General features: G+C 33.9%; 1 protein-coding gene across 3 annotated transcripts in view; it reads right to left on the reverse strand.

Moving 5' to 3' along the window:
• Axs (Abnormal X segregation) overlaps positions 1–20,083 on the reverse strand; it is a 120,357-nt gene that overhangs the window by 39,470 nt on the left and 60,804 nt on the right. For all 3 annotated transcript variants that reach the window (XM_072521002.1, XM_072521003.1, XM_072521004.1), the window contains 2 exons: positions 3,440–3,598; positions 2,454–2,658 (listed from right to left, as the gene is read on the reverse strand). In XM_072521002.1, the coding sequence (XP_072377103.1) occupies positions 2,454–2,658; positions 3,440–3,598 (364 nt within the window). The remainder of the gene's footprint in view (positions 1–2,453; positions 2,659–3,439; positions 3,599–20,083) is intronic.

Below are 20,083 nucleotides of genomic sequence, written 5' to 3' on the forward strand. Positions count from 1 at the left end.
ATCAATAAACTCACAGTGTTTTTGATTTTTAATTTTGCTCGATAAGGCTGCGAACTAAGAGCTCGACCATCTCCCGTACGTTTTCTTGGCCTTTATCGCTTGCGTATGGGTGTCAAAGACTCGTCGTTCCTTAAGTAGGACGGTGCCCTTGCCAAGAAGCCAAAATTCAATCAATCTTTGTGGGTTGAACGCGAAACATCACATTCTTTACTACTGGTACGAAAAAAACGCATTCCTTCAGTTTCTGACACAAATCCCGATATTCCTTACAATGATAATTAGAATAAAGTAAATTGTGGTAGTACTCGATATAAGTAGCATTATTTATGAGATTGTCTGTGGATACGTTCTCCCTTTTTGACTATTACTCACATTAATGATCTAAATTAGAAACGGATTAGTCTTGTAAACAAAATTTATATAAACAAATAAGAGATAGATGGATGATAAATGAGATTTCAAGTGGTAATAAAATAATAATCACGGTTTTGAAGAAGTAGCACCAAAAAGAATTGAACAATTTTTTTCTTCGTTATTTCCAGATCTAGGAATTTGCCTGCCTGTTATTCATATTCTTGTCTTCTTTTTTAATCTGTATTTAATGATTTCAAAAGGTTGAAATACGTTTGTAAATACGGTTTGTAAATACAATTGTAGATATGCTTTATACTAAAGTAATAAGTGATAGTAATGAGTTACAAATCATTTTTACATTAAGGTTGTTTGATCATGTTGGTAAAATTTTTGTAATCTTCATGAAAAGTGCTCTAGAACACTTTGAAGATTTGGTCTACCTCAAGTTCGTAAACCCAATATTGTATTACGTTCCATTGTAAGTACACATAACTGTTCTATGCAACCAATATTAAAACACTTTGCTAAACCTTACAATATCTAGCCGAAAATGCCTCAGCCTTCCACAAATGTTTTTTATTTTATAAAACTATTTAAACAATATTTGGTCTTAACCTCAGACATTATAGTGAGTTTTAAAGAGACATTCTACTTTGCATAAATATTCCCATAAACAAAACTAATTTTTCTGGAAAATTAACATTTTCCAGAATGACAAATATCTTCTATGATAAGCACTATCTTCATTAATGCTCAAACTCACCTGTTAGGTACGATATGTTGATAATACATTCGTTATTTGGCCCTACAACAGGGTTGCTTTGGTATCTTTTCAAATCCATCTGTATGGCATAAATCCTAGTATCCAGTTCACTATGGAGATGGAAACTGATTCATCCTTACCGTTCCTCGACGTTCTCATAAAGAAAAATTTATCCCAAGGTTTTCATTACTCAGTTTACCGAAAATCAGTCCATACCAACTACTTCTAACAAGCCAACTTTCCTTCTCCATCACTTATCTTCACAAATTAGTTCAGTGATTAATACTATTGTTTCCAGATCAATGCGCATTTGTAACAATTTAAGTAGATCCGCTAATCTTTAGTTTTAAAACAAGCCCGAGTTCAAAATGTTACGACGAAAATCATATTTAACAATAGGAGCATCCACATGCAGCAACTTCTCGCTCAATTCCAATTCAAAGAATCAGAACCCTCTTTATCAGACCCCTCTCATACCCAAGCTTTGCTTTCTTATATCAAAAGTTTCACTGTCAAAATAAATAAAATTTTCCAATCACAGACAATATTTATCTCTCACCAAAAACTTCACCCTTTTTTACAATCTGTTAAAGACAACATCTCAAATGAAAAACACCGAGTTGATAAAATTCTTACTCAAACTGTCTATAACTTCAAGTCAAACCAATCGAAGAATTTGAAACAGAATCCAGGAACACTCCTTTTACTCCACTAAAGTCATCTCCATACACATAAACCAAGAATTATAAAAGAGATAAGGCTCACATTGGGACCTCTTCTCGTTCAAAATTAAACATTGCCCACCATGATCACCAATCCAGCGCCTGATGTTAAGAATTTGCGTGCCAACTCCCACCAAAACGCCACGTCAGCGAATCGTCGCCGATTATAAACAGCAGTAGTAAAGGGGAAAGTAAACAGTGTACTAGTTAAGTGATCTGGTGGCTCAGGAGACTGATGAACACTCCAAAAGGGGAGTGGAAAGCTCGACCTACCCAAATTTGACACGGTTTAACCCGGAAACTAATTAATTTTTCTTATAATATTATTTCTCGTCCATACAAATATAATAATATCTAATATGTAATGAAATTCTGATTCTATACGGTAATTTTTCTGATATTTCCCTTTTCACTTTGAAAAAAACCGATAGTTGCGATATTTTGGTGGTCGAGATATCATAAGTCACTTCTGTGATATTTGTCAGGCCAAAAAAAATTCTTGATTCATATAGCGATATATTAAGATCTTATAACATAAAATTCTTGTGAAATACTTTATATTTGTTAAAAATTGTCTTTAAAGAAAAGAAAAAAAAATTAATCTATACACTTACCCCATTCTGTAAGGAATGTGGCCAACCTCCTGTAATAAGCATTCATAATTAATACTACAACGGTATAAATCGTACTCGGAAGTGATACGTAAGCTTGCCATTCTTCTGATTCTTTTGCGTAGGCCTCCGCCCACAGAGATGCCAACATAATAACAAAAGCTACCGTTAAACAGACAAATACGATGGGGATCGATACAGCATACATCTAGAAACAAAATTGAGATCAGTTTCTGTAGGAAATGGTTAAATTTTAACAGTAGGTGTGGAAAATATTTGTGAACTTTTTGTTTAAAATGAAACAAAATAATCTGCAGAATTCAGAGGTTAATATTTTTGTGATGATTGTCGGAATTAACCAAGAAATTTAAAAGATCAACTCCTTACCAGAGAGTTTAAACCTCAAACGAGGTCTATTATGACTATGATGAGTAAGGAAGAGAGTAAATATATAAATAAAAAATTGGAAAACCAAGGCGAAGAATAGGAAGGAATTGGTGCTGATCTTGGGGCATTATCTTTTTCGATATTGGAAAAATATTTATGGCAACTAGGTATCCTCGAAAGAAAACAAACAATAAAATCTAGTATTTCTTTAGTAATAATCTATTTTCTAGTAAATCGCTGGTATTTCAAAATGGAACCAAACTAACGTGTACATCTTTTGATAAAAAAGATACAAGTTAAAGTTATGGTTATCTGTGGGAGAAAATCAAATAATCCAGTCGGTCTATCTATAAGGGATTATGTATGCGAAAAAAGTATTAGTTGCTACTGTTTTTTAAATAACTCAAATTAACAGCTAATGTAAAAACCTTTTCACAATGAATGTACAAAAATAATATTGGGCAATATTAAAAAAAAAACCTAATCACGAGCAAAATTCACGAAGTGCACAGGTTGAAAGAAATTCTGCATATAACACGCGTTTTGTAATATTTCTAGTAAACTATTGACATAAGCATTTAAAAGAATCTTGCGATACATACCTTTACATATGTTAAATATCGAGGAGCTTGAGGTTGAACTTTACCGGTTATTGAGTCTACACCCATAGCTCCTCGAAAGTTAGGTCTGGGTTCATCCATACTGGTCATACCGATAGTACCCCATTTATAAGCATATTCGTTGCTTTTTCTTCTCCATATCTGAAACAATATAAATTTACGGTATTTATTATCCTTTTTATCAAATATTCTTGGTATTTTTCGACCTTTTCTTCTTTATTATCCATTCCTTTCTTTTTGTAGGCAATTGAAAAATTGAAAAGAGTATGGTAAGAACAACTGATGAATTATAACTAGACGGGCGTGCATGATTTGGACGCTAAATTTAAAATTTGACACTGAACAATAAAATTAAATGTTTCTGCATACATGATTTGGACGCTGGGTGTAATTGAAATGTAAATGGAAAGTCAGGTAATAAAATTCTAGAGATTAAGCTTGATAAGGTTTATTTGTCACTTTGAAATAAATACGACATACATTTTACGAAATGGAATCGATCGATACAGTTAATTTGATACTCATGTATCCTATTTCTACCGAACATAATTTTTTTTCTACTCTTTGGGTCTTTAAGTCTATTACTTTCACTATTACAGACACTATTAATTTTAATGTAAGTTTCAGTTTGAAAATTTTTTAAAACATCAATAAAATGGAAAATATTTGGATGAGCATGGTAAAAATTATCATTAAAACGCGAGTGGAACGATTCACAAGCATTAGTTGTTAATTGTAAACTCTCACTCATCGCAGCCCACATCTCCGACGGAAATGTTGCGTGGTCGCCAATGTAGTTGTCCAATAAGTAGTCGGAAAACTTTTCAATTTTTGAATCCTTTGGTTGAATAGCCATAAAATCATATATGAAAGATTCTTCGACTTCTGAGGGAGGTAAAAATGGCAGCCCAAAAATATATTTCAGCCATTTAGATGTTTCACTGTCTGCCAATTTATATTTCCGAATTAAGCCACAACCACCGATATTACGATACCAAGCTGCATAAGATGAAAACGGCACCCTTTAATGTGCACGTTTGGAAATTCAAAACGCGCAGCATTGTGGATATCAATTTCAAAATCGGAGAAAATGATTTTTGGATTGAATTTTAGACCAATTACTTCACATTTGCGTTTCAAAACATTAAATTGTTTTATATAGGTTTGTTCCGATTTGTCGGGAAGTAAACAATAACACAATGGTATATAATGTCCATTGATAAATACATGTATGGTAAAAAATTGCTTGAAATATTGAGCACAGTAACTAAATGTACCGTCCATATAAATCGTTTCACTGCCGCACAGAAAACGCATGTTAGTGTTACACGAGATGATAATGTTAGAACTTAGTTCAACCGCAAATATAAAATTCTCGTCTTTAAGTGTTTTGATATTCATAATATTTACCGCAGCAATAGTTTCTTCTTTACTTTTGGGCAGTTTCGGTTAAGCCATTCGCCGTTCACTGTATATTTGATTTCGTATTAAATTAACGTCTTTAACAGACATGTGGCTCAAGCAATCTACATTTTCTTTCAACGCACTATGTATGATTTTGGACGGCCTTTCGGTCAAATTATCCTTAGCCTTCCTTTTGGCACTGCTACGCACAATCTGTCTATTAAGCGTCTTGATATCACACTCGTGATTATGTTCTAGATTACTTCGGATCACTAACTTTTCTAGCCCTTTCGTGAATATCTTCGCTTTACACGACCGTTTTACGCACCTCAAATACGTTTCTCCCGATTTTAGTACTTTATCTTGAGAAAAAGTAAAACTGTTCACTTTGAGCAAAATTTTACCACGATTACTTACTAACGTTGAAATTTCCATGTTCACTTTTCACTATTCTCTGACAAACTAATAACTAGTAACTAAGTAAATTTCAATGATCATCATTAAACCCTAATTATATCTAATATCTGGTACCTGCGATAATCCTTCCGGCAGCGTCCAAAACAAGGGTACTTTTAAGACCCTCAGGTACTTCAGCGTCGAAAACATGCCCGCCCAACTAGACACCGAAATATGTGCAACAGAAAACAGAGCAAATGTGCGCATATTATGCACAAAATTGGCACAAATATGGTTTTTTGTAATAGCAGTAATTCAAAGAAACAGAGGCTTTATTACTTAAGTTCGAAAGAACAATTCCGAGAAAAGGTTGACACATTTAGAACATATTGTCATTACACATTTTTTATATAAAAATGCGTAGATATATGCCATTTCCTGTAAAAATATGAAATGTATGCAAAATATGTCAGAATTATAACTGATTCCTGAGTTCCCCGTAGAATAGAAATATGCTTTATTGTCACTGAAAATTGTACAATTTTATGGACAAAGCTTACAAAAGTCAAAAAAAAATATAATAATAACAATAACAATTAAAATTTACTAAAATTACATAAATCATCAATATCACAGAATAAAATATACAATCCATTGTAAAATTTCACTAAATTGCAAATTGCATAATAAAACCTTACGAGTAAGTTTAAGCTACTGCATGTGATACCCAAATGTATATAAAAATACTTTGTTGCTTGTACATAAACTATTCGTTAAAAAACTCTTCCACTGAATAATAAGGTCTTTCGGATAGATAACCTTTTGTCAATTTACGGAACTTAAGAAAAGAAGTTGTAGATTTAAGTTGCAAAGGGAGATTGAATATCTGGTGAAGTAGTCATAATTGTGTCTTGCTGAAAAAACATGTAGGAGTTTACGAGTTAAGCAAACAGTGTCTAGAATATATAGAGAGGAAAGAGTTAAAATCCTGTGATTTTTGAAGTAGTTATTTTTAGTTAGAAGTAGTTAGAAAAGTATGTTATTTTTTAAGATGCTTAATTGATTTCCTTCGAAACAGATCTTATTGCATAGCAGGCTGAGGCCAGTTTCTTACTTAACAAATCGATATGAAGGGAACATTTAAGGTTGCTGTCTATAAAAATACCAAGAAATTTTACAGAATCAATTATACTGATCTGGCTGTTATCAAGAAACAAGGGTTGAAGAGCTCCTTTATAGGATAATGCTACTGTCTTATCCATTTTAAAAGAGAGTAAATTAGAGTCGGACCAGGTTTTTATTTTACGTAGATCAGAAGTTATAATAGACATTTTTTTAGCTGTTTTGATAAATTTTAGATAGGCTCCTCTGTACTTGGAGATATATTCAATGAACGCATATTCTTGGCTGATATGCGGATACCCTTGGTAGTCCAAGGTTTGTGATGTAAAAATCACTAAAATTATAGTCCACGTCCACAGACAGAAATTGCCACCCAGAAGTCAAGCACAAATTTTGGAATTTACGAAAGTTCTGAGCGGAAAAAGTCCTACCTAAAAGCTGGGTTTTCGAGGATTGTTTGTTAAGAGTGTTACATTTGGTATATACTGCTTCATGATGAGATAGTCCTGCATTACAATAATATTCCAATAATAATTGTAGAGCGTTCATCAAGGGGTGAGAAATTTGAAACAATTTAATCAATTATGGTAAATGTTGTTTTAGTAATTCTTTTAGGAGAATTAACGTGCATTGTGAAATTATCCTTCTTCTTCTTCAAGTTCCCTGTCTGTTGCGTACGTTGGCTATCAACATGGCAATTCTGATCTTGTTTGCGGCGCTTCTGAATAGTTCGACCGATGTGAGCCCGAAACACTTCCGCAGATTTTGGAGCCACGAGTGTCTTCTTCTGCCTGGCCCTCGCTTACTGTCTACTTTCCCATGGACAATCAATTGCAGTAGTCGGTACTTATCGTGTCTCAATATGTAGCCTAGATATTCAAGCTTTCTTTGTTTGATTGTGCTCACGATTTCTTTCTCCTTTTTGATTCTTTGAAGTACCTCTATGTTGGTGATATGTTAGGTCCAGGATATACGAAGAATCCGTCGGTACACCCACATTTCGAATTCTTCTAGTTTTCTCGTGAGCGTCTCTGTCAGCGTCCAGGCCTCTATACCAAATAGTAAGATCGGAAAAATGTAGCATTTACCGTGAATTAGCATTTAAGTGAAATCATACGATTCTAATATATTGATTAAGGATATTTGGGTAGCACAAGCAACAGCGTAATTAATAGTCAAGTCACCGCATAGAATCTTTCTACTTTTATTGTTCAGATTGTCTAACAAATTTAACAGATTCTGAAAAAATAGTTCCGTGGAAGAATCAGGTGATCTATAAATGCAAAGAATGTATAGATTAAGATTATTGTTATAAAAAAATGAAAACCCAAAAAAGGATTCATTGAACAGAAAGTCATATTTTGTAAAGTATAGGAGAGAAATCATTATTTGTAGAAAGAATTAGGGTACCACCATGAGCTGAACTTGGACGATCATACCTAGCAATTGTGGTATATTTTTCTACAAAAAAAGGCTCATTGACTTCAAGCCAGTGTTCGGTAACCGCAACTATCGGGGGAAATCCTAATTCCTCTAGAAACAACAATAATTCATCTGTTATATGTCTTATACAACGAATATTAATCAGAACCATGCTAAAGTTGTCATCACTATAATAATTTGATGTTTCTAGTCCCACAGATCCTATTTACTAATTATTCAATAGATTTAAAAAATTTCTAATGGCAATTAACAAATAACTAAAAAACGAATAAAATATAAAGCAACAAAAGCAGATTAAAATTAAATATCAAACCGTTCGTTATAATATCTATAACTCATAAATAAACTTGTAATTTTATTTTTAACTTGAAATTGCCGCTTTTGTCATGTTATATCTTGTTTAATAGGATAAACTTTGATCGTAAAATATTGATACACAATTTTAAAACAGTTAATAACAAGTTTTCATTTCAAAATTGGGAATGATTAATGGTTTTTCCATTCTACGCAACGAGCAAATCTCTATTCAACAGTACTCAAAATACGCGACCATTTTTCATGTGGGCCGATAAATGCTCTCGTTTTGTAATTTAAACCAGAATAAACGAAAACAGAAATAAAGTGAGTTTGGAAATCCATCAGATTGATTGAAGCGGTTATAAATTTAGGACGACACGAAGCTGCAATCGTTTCAAAGAAATACATAAAAGATCAGTATATGGTAATCAGTACGCACACAGGGAATAAATTTTGAAAGTTAAAATTTAAATTTAATAAGTAAATAAAATCACACATTTTCCACATTAGATTGCCCTCAATTTTCTAAAAGCTATAATAGATCAGAGAATTTAGCAAATATAAAGCATTTTTCGTAAAGCTCTTTGATACAGCTATCTAACAACTACTTTTGATAAATTTGGTGATAACAATCTTCTTCTTTTGGTATCATAACCCTGTCTGGCTATGTCCTTCCATTCAGATCTCTCTTGGGCCCTTCTCCTCCATTGTCTTATATTCATGGTTTTCAGGTCGTCTTCGACGTCATCCAACCATCTCGTCCTGGACCTTCCTTTTTTTCGCCTTCCTACCGGCTTCCACTGTAACATCTTCTTTGTCGTTTTCGTGTCTTCTTGTCGCTGAACATGTCCCAGCCATGACAGTCTTTGACTTTTCACAAATCTTACAATCCCATACCCTTCATTAACCTTGTCATTTCTCCTGATTATCCATGTGCCGTCTTCCTCTTGCAGCGGGCCATATACTTTTCTCAGTATCTTTCTCTCGAATGTCCTGAGTTGGGCTTCCTCTTTTTTCTTCATTGCCCAGGTTTCACAACCATAGGTTACTACGGGTCTAATCAAAGTTCTGTAGATAGTAATTTTGGTTCTTTCGTCTAATAATTTCGATGTCATCAATCTTTTATTAGCATACTATGTACGATTTCCACTGGAAATACGTGCATTAATTTCGCTACTTACGGAATTCTTTTGATTGATTTCTGTACCCAGATATGTGAAGGCATCCACACGTTAAATAGTATAGTTTTCTATTGATATATTATTTTCATTCTCAGGCGTTCTTTTGATGTTCATGTACTTAGTTTTTGTTTCGTTTATTTTAAGCCCTCTTTTTTGTGCTTCAGGATCAATTTTCTTGAACATTTCCATTAGTTTATTAGAGGAAATAAACGCGTGGACCAAAAGAAGAAAAGTGGAATGGAATCAACACATCGAAAGAATGACAGAAAATAGAATAGTACGAATAGCAAGAGACAAATCGCCAAATGGAAGAAGATCATTGGGACGACCGAGGAAAAGATGGTCAGACAACTTCAATTGAGGCTAAAAACCGAAGTAAAACAGGCATTAAGCCTATTTATAAAGTAGAAAGAAGAAGAAGAAAAAGTTTCCATTAGTCGTGTCTTGCTTTTACTAATAATGGCGACATCGTCTGCATATGCAGTAATTTGTATTGGTTTGGTGTTTATATTGCCAGTTACATTGGTTTTTCTGATGACTGCTTCAAGAACTAGGTTGAACAGCATGGTTGAAAGTGCGTCTCCCTGTCTCAGCCCCATGTTATTGTCAAACAGGAGAGACAGTTCTCCATCAACTCTAACTGCGGCTTTTGAATCCTGCAACGTCATTTTTATGAGTCTGATATATTTTTTTGGTATACACAGACCTCGGAGCATTTTGTCTCTTTTCAAACTATCAAAAGCTTGTTTAAAATCCATATACATATTATATAGTTCTACGTCGTATTCATAAGCTCTCTCTTGCATTGGTCCAAGTATGAATATGTTGTCTGTAGTGGCTCTATTTGGTCTGAATCCATTTTGATAATCACCAATTATATTTTCTAAGTATTCTGACAATCTAGTGTAGATAATGGCAGAAAAGATTTTGTATACTACATTTAGCAATGTAATTGGTCCGTAATTCTAGCATTTCCTTTGGGTGTATAAGACCAACTGCTCATTCCTCCGGCATTTGCTCCTTGGTCCATACCAGTTCGGGTTTAAAGATCACCATGAAAAAAATGTTCAGGTATATTGTTAAATAATATTTTGTCCAAAACATAAACAAAACATAAGTATAGAAGTACACGAAGATTTTACAAGATCTGGGAAAATAACAATTGGCCATCTCCTACATAGGGGAAGATTATCTAATATCGACCAACGGACAATATCGATCTCTATAATGTTTTGAAAGTAAAGCGTAATTTTAGTACTCCAATTCGTGCTGTCACCTTGCGAGACAGTTGCCAAACTACCGAAAATCCACGTGATCCATAAAGTTGCATTTTCGCCGATTTTTTACAAATTGCTCGCCTCAGGAAACAAGGGGTGTATTTTTTTGTTATTCTTTTAAACATTTGTTTTAAACAATGTTTAAGTGTATTATTGTCGATTTATTGTGACATTCTCATTGTCATAATTTTTAGGTTAGTACTATATTTGAGAACAATATAATTTGATGTCTGTGATGTCGATCACGATAGTCGATATTACCCTATAAAGCGGTCTAGTATGCTTTGTTTTTTAATGGAAATTTTGTTATTTACAGATGCAAAGAAATTATATTAGAAAAACAGCTCGTTCTTCCTGGACAGAGGAAAGGATGAACCAAGCATTTAGTGCAGTTAACTAAAAATTCTGTTTAATTAGAAAAGCAGCTAGTCTCTACTCGATTGAATATGGTACCCTGCAAGATCGTCTAAATTATCAAAATGTTTTACATGGATTATCCCCAAACAAAATACGGAAAGTTGCATATGAATAAACTGTATCAAACAATATAAAAACAACTTCAGTGCCGATGAAGAAATATGTAAAAAAATGGCTATATGGTTTACTGAAGAGACATCCTCCTTAAAACAACCAGAGGCGACTATAAAGAATAGAGTACTAGCCTTTAATAAAGCAGATATCAACATGCTTTATGGTAGCGTGACAACATTAATGGAAAAATACAATTTTCGACCAGACCGCATATGCAATGTGGACGAGACTGGGATAACAACTGTGCACAAACCATCTCGTGGTATTACACCAAAGGGAAGAAAGCAATGGATCCATTAATAGCGGCGAGCGAGGTCAAACCACTACTGTAGTTTGCTATATGAGTGCTGCGGAACAGTATGTTCCACAAATGTTTATTTTTAAAAGTTTAAGGAGGAAGGAGGGATTGAGTAACAATGGTCCGCTTGGCTCCGACTATCATTGTTCAAAGTCCGGTTGGATAAACGAGGACTTATTTTTCGAATGGTTAAAGCATTTTTGTAAATTCGTCAAAGCCTCCCCTGATGATCCTGTCATGCTTATTTCAGACAACCTTACCTCACATTTTACTCTTCGATCCTATAATTACTGTCGTGAAAATGGAATTATAATGGTTTCTCTTTCTATGGTCAATAATATAAATTTGTACCGTTAAGTAAACAAATGTTATAAATAAATTAATTGTGTTTTTAGTGTTGATGTTACTAAACTGTAAATGAGTTAAAATAAGTGTGTATAAAAGACTGTATATACATTAAAATAAGTGTAAGAAAACTGTAAATGAGATAAAATAAACATTATAATACGACTAACACTACGAAGAGTAAAAAAGCAAGTCAACACTCAAATATCAGAAAATTTACAAGTAAATGAAGGAGTAAGAGAAGGCGACCTATTTTCATCTGTTCTTTTCAGACTCCTGAACACCTGAATTTCCGAAATAAAAATGTAAATACCAAAAGAAAATAAAAAATATTATGTTTTAAATTATTTTGCAATAATTTCTGAAAATATACAAACTATTTTGGGATGCTTATTACTTACACGATTTCGATACGTTTCTTGCATCTCTGTTTAACCCATGAAAATTACAAACCTAAATTACCGTTGTTCATTTTAAGTACACGAAACCACAGCATAATAACCCCTTTGTATAGAAATTAGGTTAAAGTAAGGAAGCTTTGGTATTAAGGGGGGTAAGAACTAAAAATCGACGAGATATCAAGATTGCTACCTTAAATATCGCAACAGTATAATCTGATAGATTTCTAATACCCACTTCCATTACATACTATTAACTGACTATTAACGCACCCTTCTACGATTCGTTTATATTAGTACTTTAATGGAACGTAATACTATTTCCTTATTTTATACTCATATGAGCGAGATATTAACAAAGGGAATTAATACGAGAATAGAGGATGCTGTCCTGAATTCACCTAACATCTATTATAATTTATATACGGGGTAATACAAACTATGTAGGCACTTTACTTAGCATTTTAGAGAAGAAACACACATACTATATACAGTCAGATGCAAAAAACGCAACGGAGAAAATTTTGGTCAAATTCAAAGTATTTAATATTTTTTTTGTTTTTATCCCTATTTTGATAATTTTTTAGCACACTGTGTATTAATTTATAAATTTTACTTTGGTATAGTCAATTTTTTGATAAAATTTTATATTTGACATTGTACGGGGTTAATAAAAACGTGGTTTTATTATACTAACTTTGAAACATCCTGTGGAATAACTCCGTTTTCGAATTTTCGTAAAACCTCATTTTTCGGTTGAAACCATGTCTTCTATGCATTGTGTTTTTTGTTTTGGTCAAAATATGCCAGTTCATTGTCAAAGATTGTGCGAAAGCCGTTGCTCTGGTTGAAGAAGAATGAAATTGTAAATATGTGGTTAGAGTACTACACACTCATCGCTCTACCATTTAAAGGGTAGCGAAACGTTTTATATGAACTGGAACAAATAAGCGTAATGCGGGAAGTAGCAGGAAGCGCAAAACTACAGCTTCAGATGATCGTTTTATACGAGTCAACGCTTTACGGAATCGTCATTTAACAGCGGTGCAAACAAGAAATCAGCTTCAAGAGGTTCGAGGCGATAATGAAAGTGTATTTACAGTTCGTCGAAGGTTACATGAATTTGGTTTGCAAAGTTGCAGACAAGCAACTGGGCCCAAATTACTTCCACGGCACAGTGTGGCTAGACTACAATTTTCCAGGAAACATTTACATTGGAATTTAGGACAATGGAGTAATGTTCTTTTTACGGCTTAGTCGAGATACTGTCTTCACTCATTAGATGGGAGAAAACAAGTATGTCGTCAAACTGGATAGAGATTTGCGGAGTGCGCTTTTTGTCATGGAGGGAGTTCGGTGATGGTATGGGAATATCCCGAGAGGCGCACACTGAATCGCACTTAAGTTAAATAAATTCCACGGGATAAAAACCCTTACGGGCTAGCTTTGGTCCATCTAGCGCTTTACGAAAACAGGCGGCTCGATTTTTAATAATTAGTAATCTATTTGGGAGTCAAATTAATAAGGTCTTTAAACTATGATACTAAGAATACAAATACTTTAGACAAAATAAGAAACAAGCTGCATGGTCATGAAGTCCATTCAGTCGAAGAGACCAGATTTATAGCACAAACCTTTATGAGGACGCTAAATCGTCTTCAACCTATGTGGGAGAGGTCAAACAAGCCACCCATATCGTTCCACAACCTATAGAAACCTATAAATTTCACGAGTACATCATCACCCACTTCCCCAAAATACTTTCCGCAAACTGCATCGAATGTACAAATGCCAAGATACAATTTGACCAAGTGTTATCCAGATAGAAGTAAAATCAGCGGAACGACGAGCAACCGTATGATTAGGTCCTTAACTGAAGAGAACAAGATTATAATCGAAGACTAGAAAATTGCGCAATATTCGAGAATTTCTTTCCAAATTCAGTTCACCCTCCTTCTGAAACCAACTAAGCTAATCCACCTACAAAGCCATCTATATCACTACACCCATGACAGGTCCAATCCACTATATACTCGAAGACACCACTTACCCCACCTGTTGTTCTCCAGCAACAACCCTACATTCTTAGTAAGAGTTTTCACTGACTCTGAATCCAAATTCGCTAAAGTACGTTCGATAGAAATCAAGGAAAACTTGCATCGCAAGATTCCTACATCAAATAATGCAATCTCTGTGCTAAAAGCTTGCCTTGTTGTTCTTGATGTCCCCTTGTCAAAGCGGACATCTCAACACAGAGTGCTCCCAAAAAATACTATCTTTAAAAATTTTACTTTATACAAACTTTACTTTACATTTGTTGTCAAAATAATATATCTATAATAATAAGATGGGAACTTAATTTTAATGAACTTTTTGAAGAATGTTTTTAAAAATGTTCAACGTTTTTAAAAATAAATGCGCTATACTTTCGCCACAAACTTATATAACCAAAATAAAATCTAATAGGCGTTTCAATTGTACACAAAAATTTCTATTTAAATCAATACTCACTCAACTATTTCTGAAAACATAAATACATCCCGATTATATTTCGCCATTATTACCAGAAGATAAATCCAGGAAAATAAGTTTCAGAGATACGATCTCAGCTTTACAGTCAAGATCTCGGATTCTTTGTATACTACCTGATAATGAGCGCTAAAGTATGAAAAGTAAGAACTATATTTTTCAGCTTTGAATGCATTGCAACAAGAATGTCTAGAAATAAGATGGCATTATACTCTACTTTCCCAATAGTCAAGAGGCTATACAAATTTTAGCCATCATATAACATTTAAATTATATATATATATATATATATATATATATATATATATATATATATATATATATATATATATATAACCCTGTTATACCCAGGGTTCTTTAACCTCCTCATAACAACAGTAAGTTCTCTGCTGCAGCTGCCTTACTATGCTGGGGTGCTTTTCGGTTATTCCAGGCGTTTTTTGAATTCTTTTCTGTTCGATCTCTTTTTACCTTATGTCCATTTTATTCTCACTATTTGGGACAAAGTGCTGTTAGTCTAAAGCATCGCTTAGGCAACACTTTCCACCTAATCCATGCATTCTATGGTCACGTTGCTGTTCTACCCCGGGATTAGGGAGAACAATAATCCTAGCAAAAATCTCACCTTACGATATAAAAGGTGAGAAAAAGTAAACAAATAATATAAAAATGTATAAAAAGTGTTTAGATAAAAATAGATAAAAGTATAAATAAAATAGCAGAATATACCAGGTAAGATACAAAATGCAAACGTTAACTTAAAACTAACATAAGATAAAATACGAATATGTAAACACAATCAGGAATGATTCAGTAATTTAACTATCACCTTGAACATACCCCAATAACAGGAAAATATAATCAAAACATAGATCTATATGCGCAACCAAATTTTACGGTCAAAAGCACAGCGTATTAACGTTCCCCATCTTAGGTAGGACATCACAAAGCTGTTCGTTAAGCACTGAGCTATCTTCAGAAGTTCAAAGATGATGTAGTTGTACCTTCTTGCCCCCAATAGTGTATCATTGTGATCTATTCTAGCCAACGTGTAGACGCAGCCTTTCTAAACCTAGTGTAGTATTGCTAAACCTAGTGTTCCTAAACATTTTGCTTGTTTTTGTATAATTAATTAACTTCTTTCTTACTTTAAGTGCCGCTTCCTAATCGGAGCTAGAATATTATCGTGACTACCTTCACTCTATCTCCTGCTGCTCGAAACAGTTTTATTGAACTATATTTAAACAAGTGTCTTAATTCTTTTAACTATGATACTCTCATTCTTCCGATACTCCTTCCTCCTCTTATATTTCCCTGTACGAGTATTATTAATTTGGGCATTTCATAACACTGTCACCTCATTTTGTATTCCAGATACTTCACTTTCTTTTTTTTTGTGTTTATTATTTAATATTCTTTGCCATCTTTTGCAATACTTCTGTGTTTTTTATTTTACAACCATGCTATTCCAACCATTCGTCTGCAATACCACATTTTAAATAATTCTTCTTCTTCTTTACTGGCTTTATAACCCGGGCTTCGCCGCATCCACTATCGCCCTCCATTCTCTACGATCTTGCGCTTCTATTTCCCACTGTTGTGCGCCAATTCTAGGTAAATCGGCTTCAACATTATCCTTCCATCTTTTTCTCGGTCGGCCTGCCTACTGATCTTCTACCATCTGGTCTTTCAAACAACTTCTCAAACTACTTCGAAGTTGTGATCCTTAATACTGATGTTCTATCTAACTCTTGGTCTTCGTCTTTTCTTCATTTATTTGGAGACCCAGACTAGCTGTTTCCTCCTCGAGCTGTGAAAACACCTCTCTCACGTCTCTTGTAGAATGCGTGACTGCATCTATATCATCAGCAAAGGCCAGTTTTGATTCTTGATCAGCAAATCCCCCTGTCAGCTCAAACGATATTTTACATATTCTAAAGCAAAATTGAACAGCAACGGTAACAAGGGGTTTTAAATAATTGCAGCTTGTTTATGTGTTCTTGCTTAAGTCTCCAGCTTTCAACTCCATATTGTAATATCAAAAACACGTGATATATCTATGAGAGATCTTAATCTTAGTAGTGTATATTTTGTGACACCAAACACGATCTCCAATTCCACCCCTGCGGGCGGGTGTTACTTATGAAGAAAGTAGTAGTATTATTATATCAAAAGCAATACTAACCATAAAAAAAGGATGACCACCTATGTCATTGCTCAAAATAATCATTAAAATGAGAAAATACGGAAATCTGTGTAGTCCCCGTAATAATTCAGCCATCCACTGTATGTACCATCAGTTATAGTCAATTAGAGTATGTTAAATTATTACAAATACATACATTAGCAATAAACCACATAAATCGTTCCAGCGCACACACTAAATACAAGACAAGCTGGATGTCTTACTTGAGCCCAAAGGGATACGTCGCTTTGACGTACCCTAAACAAATGAATGCTTAGCTGCTTGTTACGTTGCTTTGCGACTTGATATTATATAAACTCGAAATACAATTTAAAATATCTTACTCATCTGCTTAGAAAATAGACGAGAGAAATAGCACGTTGTTTGGATAAAAGGTATTTTAAATAACACCATTTAAATATTTAAGTCGGTGTGCAACGATCTTTTTATTTTCAGTTGAGTGTGGAATCTATATATGTCTTATCATTGCTGTGTAAAAATTATTGTACGTGTTTAAGCCAAAAAAAGCTTACAGGGAAGTTTAAGTTGCGAGAAAATCAGTGTTGCAAGTTGCAAAATCTCAAACAATGTTGTAAGAAAGAGGTAGAAACTTTCGACGTTTGCAAAGAAATGATAAGATCAAACTGGCCGGCCCAGCGAACTGCACACTATCTTAAAACTAATAAATGTTGTGTTAAGTTATTACAATTAATATACATACAAAATATACAATTAATTTAGTTCAAACACGAGCTAATTCACGTGGCATGAAAGCAGCCATTTGCCAAATGGGTTGCACTCTTGGGTACTCTTGTACATTATTCATTTAAGGACCTTGCGATATACTATATTTTTCGTTTTGTTGCCAGGCTCTAGAATGAACACTACACGTGGCCTGCTACATAAAAATTGACCATGAGAGAAACAGCTATTTTCTATATCCAGTTCAAAACTACTAAATTATTGGACTTATAATTTATTTATCAACATGGCGAATTGGATGTTAAATTCATTTAAATTCTCGAAACGAAAACTTCCTTATCCTTTAGTTTTGATATTTCCGCGGGAGCTGTATGTTATATCAATGGTATTCCGGGTTTGACTCCGCGTTAAATGTTGTTGGTTTTGATAAAAACCATTTTGACGACGTTTCGGCAAGATCTCACTTGCCATTTTCAAGTCTCTCTGGATGGTCTGCTTCTTGTCGATGTTCGAGTGGAAGTGACGCTACGGGTGTTAGGCAGCTGGCTTTTGTAGTTACTGCGTGTTGCGCGCGCTCTTGTAATTGGTCCGGTGCGCAGGTCAGTGGGCGGGGTCTTGGTCGATTCCGTTCTTGCGTTATTCTTCGGGATAATTGTTTTCCATGTTTTTGGCAATCTTTGGGCATCGTCTCGAGAATTTAAATTATTTTCTTGTTTTTCTATTTCTATTGCTTCTCTGATAATTCGTTTTCTCTTGTTTTCGACATTCGCTAATGTTAGCGAATGTCGAAATATATATATATATATATATATATATATATATATATATACTTTTGGTTGGTTCAGCATCCTAAGCATGACAGAGCCAACGTTTAGTTTGTAAATTGTGAGGTGTAGTAAACCAGACACATTCAATCAGTTTTAAAATTCTTGCAGCTTCTTACTGTGCAGATCTTTCACAGTTAAATTTAGTGCTTTTAAAGCGCGTTTGTATATCATTTATTGTATATATACCTCCTTATTTCTCTCTAGATTGGGATTCATTGAACTGACACAAATTCTATGTAAAGTGTCATCTGGAATGTAATCCTTGTACTTGTCCCACAATTCATTCGATTCGTTGGGAAGCAAGCCGAAATAACGATCGCAAATCAAGCGTATCTGACTTGAAGATGAAGAAAAAATCGATTGTCATGTTCTAATGATTTTCTTTTTCAAGCAAATACACCGCCCGACAAAAGCACAGTACACCATTGACAGCTCGAAGTGATGCAAATTATGTGGGCCTACGAAAATCCGCAGGTAATTCCCCAAATAGAAGCATTCGTCACTCGTCGAATGAACTGTCACACATATGGAGCATCTGAAATCGCTTGACCTTGCTTTGATAATAATTTTACGTAGTTCTGTGTGTTTAAAGATTAAGTAAAACACACTGTGGTTAAACTAACTTCATTTAACTCAAAAACTCATTTACAAATATTCCAATTACTAAAAACTTTAATAATTATTATTATCACTAACAAAACAATTCGCACTGATACTTAGAATCGCCAATACCAAAACTAATAGTTAAAGCCACTCCGCCGGCTTATATAATGAGACCGAAATATTCTCGAAAAGAGTAGGCTGGGACGAAGCAGGACGGCCGAATCTACGGAAAAATCCGAAATCTTAAAGAGCCAACATTCTGGAAGGCCACCTCCGCATCGATATTGGAATATTTCAGCGGTGAAGAGAGATTTCTGGACTTCGCTAAAGCACAGGGACGCAATATAAATAACAAAATAGAAAATACAAGACTTACAAATGGTTTTAAGAGCAGACGATGATCGTTTTAATCTTGTTTAAAATCATTTTCACAATGTTTATAATCAAAATAATGGGTAAAATCTTTTATTTTCTATTTTTTATCTCTTGGGGATAAATAATAATTTAAATACAATTTTCCGTTGCCAACATGTATACCAATAAATCTAACATTATATTGGTAAAGTAAAAACAGACTACCAGAACAATTCGCGTACAAAGATAAATGGATTTATTTCGAGCAAAGATGACACTTCGAGAAACTTTGATAATAGATCGTTTTTCGACTCAATAACAAATGAAATATCGTGTTTATTTTCAACTTAATTCAAAACATCACACTATTTCAAACCTTTCAGAACATTAGTCTGTTTATCTTGTTCATAGCCATATTTACATTATTAGACCAAGTAGTTGACAATTAGTAGTAGGAGCTGTTAAGTTAATTATGTGGTAATTATTATGTATTTTAGCCTGATGTGCTACGTACATGCTAATAAAAAATTATGTATGATTAGTATGTAAAGAAAATATATTTTTAAAATTTTAAGAGGGTTGTATTAGCTCATAACACTACTATTACGGTGTGTTGAAGATGATATTTTCCTCTATAGGATTTAATTAAGCTTATTTTCTTTTTCTTTTTTATTCGTTAAATTATTGTAAAAGTTAATATCAAACTCACTGGGCTTCCGGGTTAAACCGCGTCG

This window comes from Diabrotica undecimpunctata, chromosome 1, assembly GCF_040954645.1.
Source record: "Diabrotica undecimpunctata isolate CICGRU chromosome 1, icDiaUnde3, whole genome shotgun sequence".
Lineage (NCBI taxonomy): Eukaryota > Metazoa > Arthropoda > Insecta > Coleoptera > Chrysomelidae > Diabrotica > Diabrotica undecimpunctata.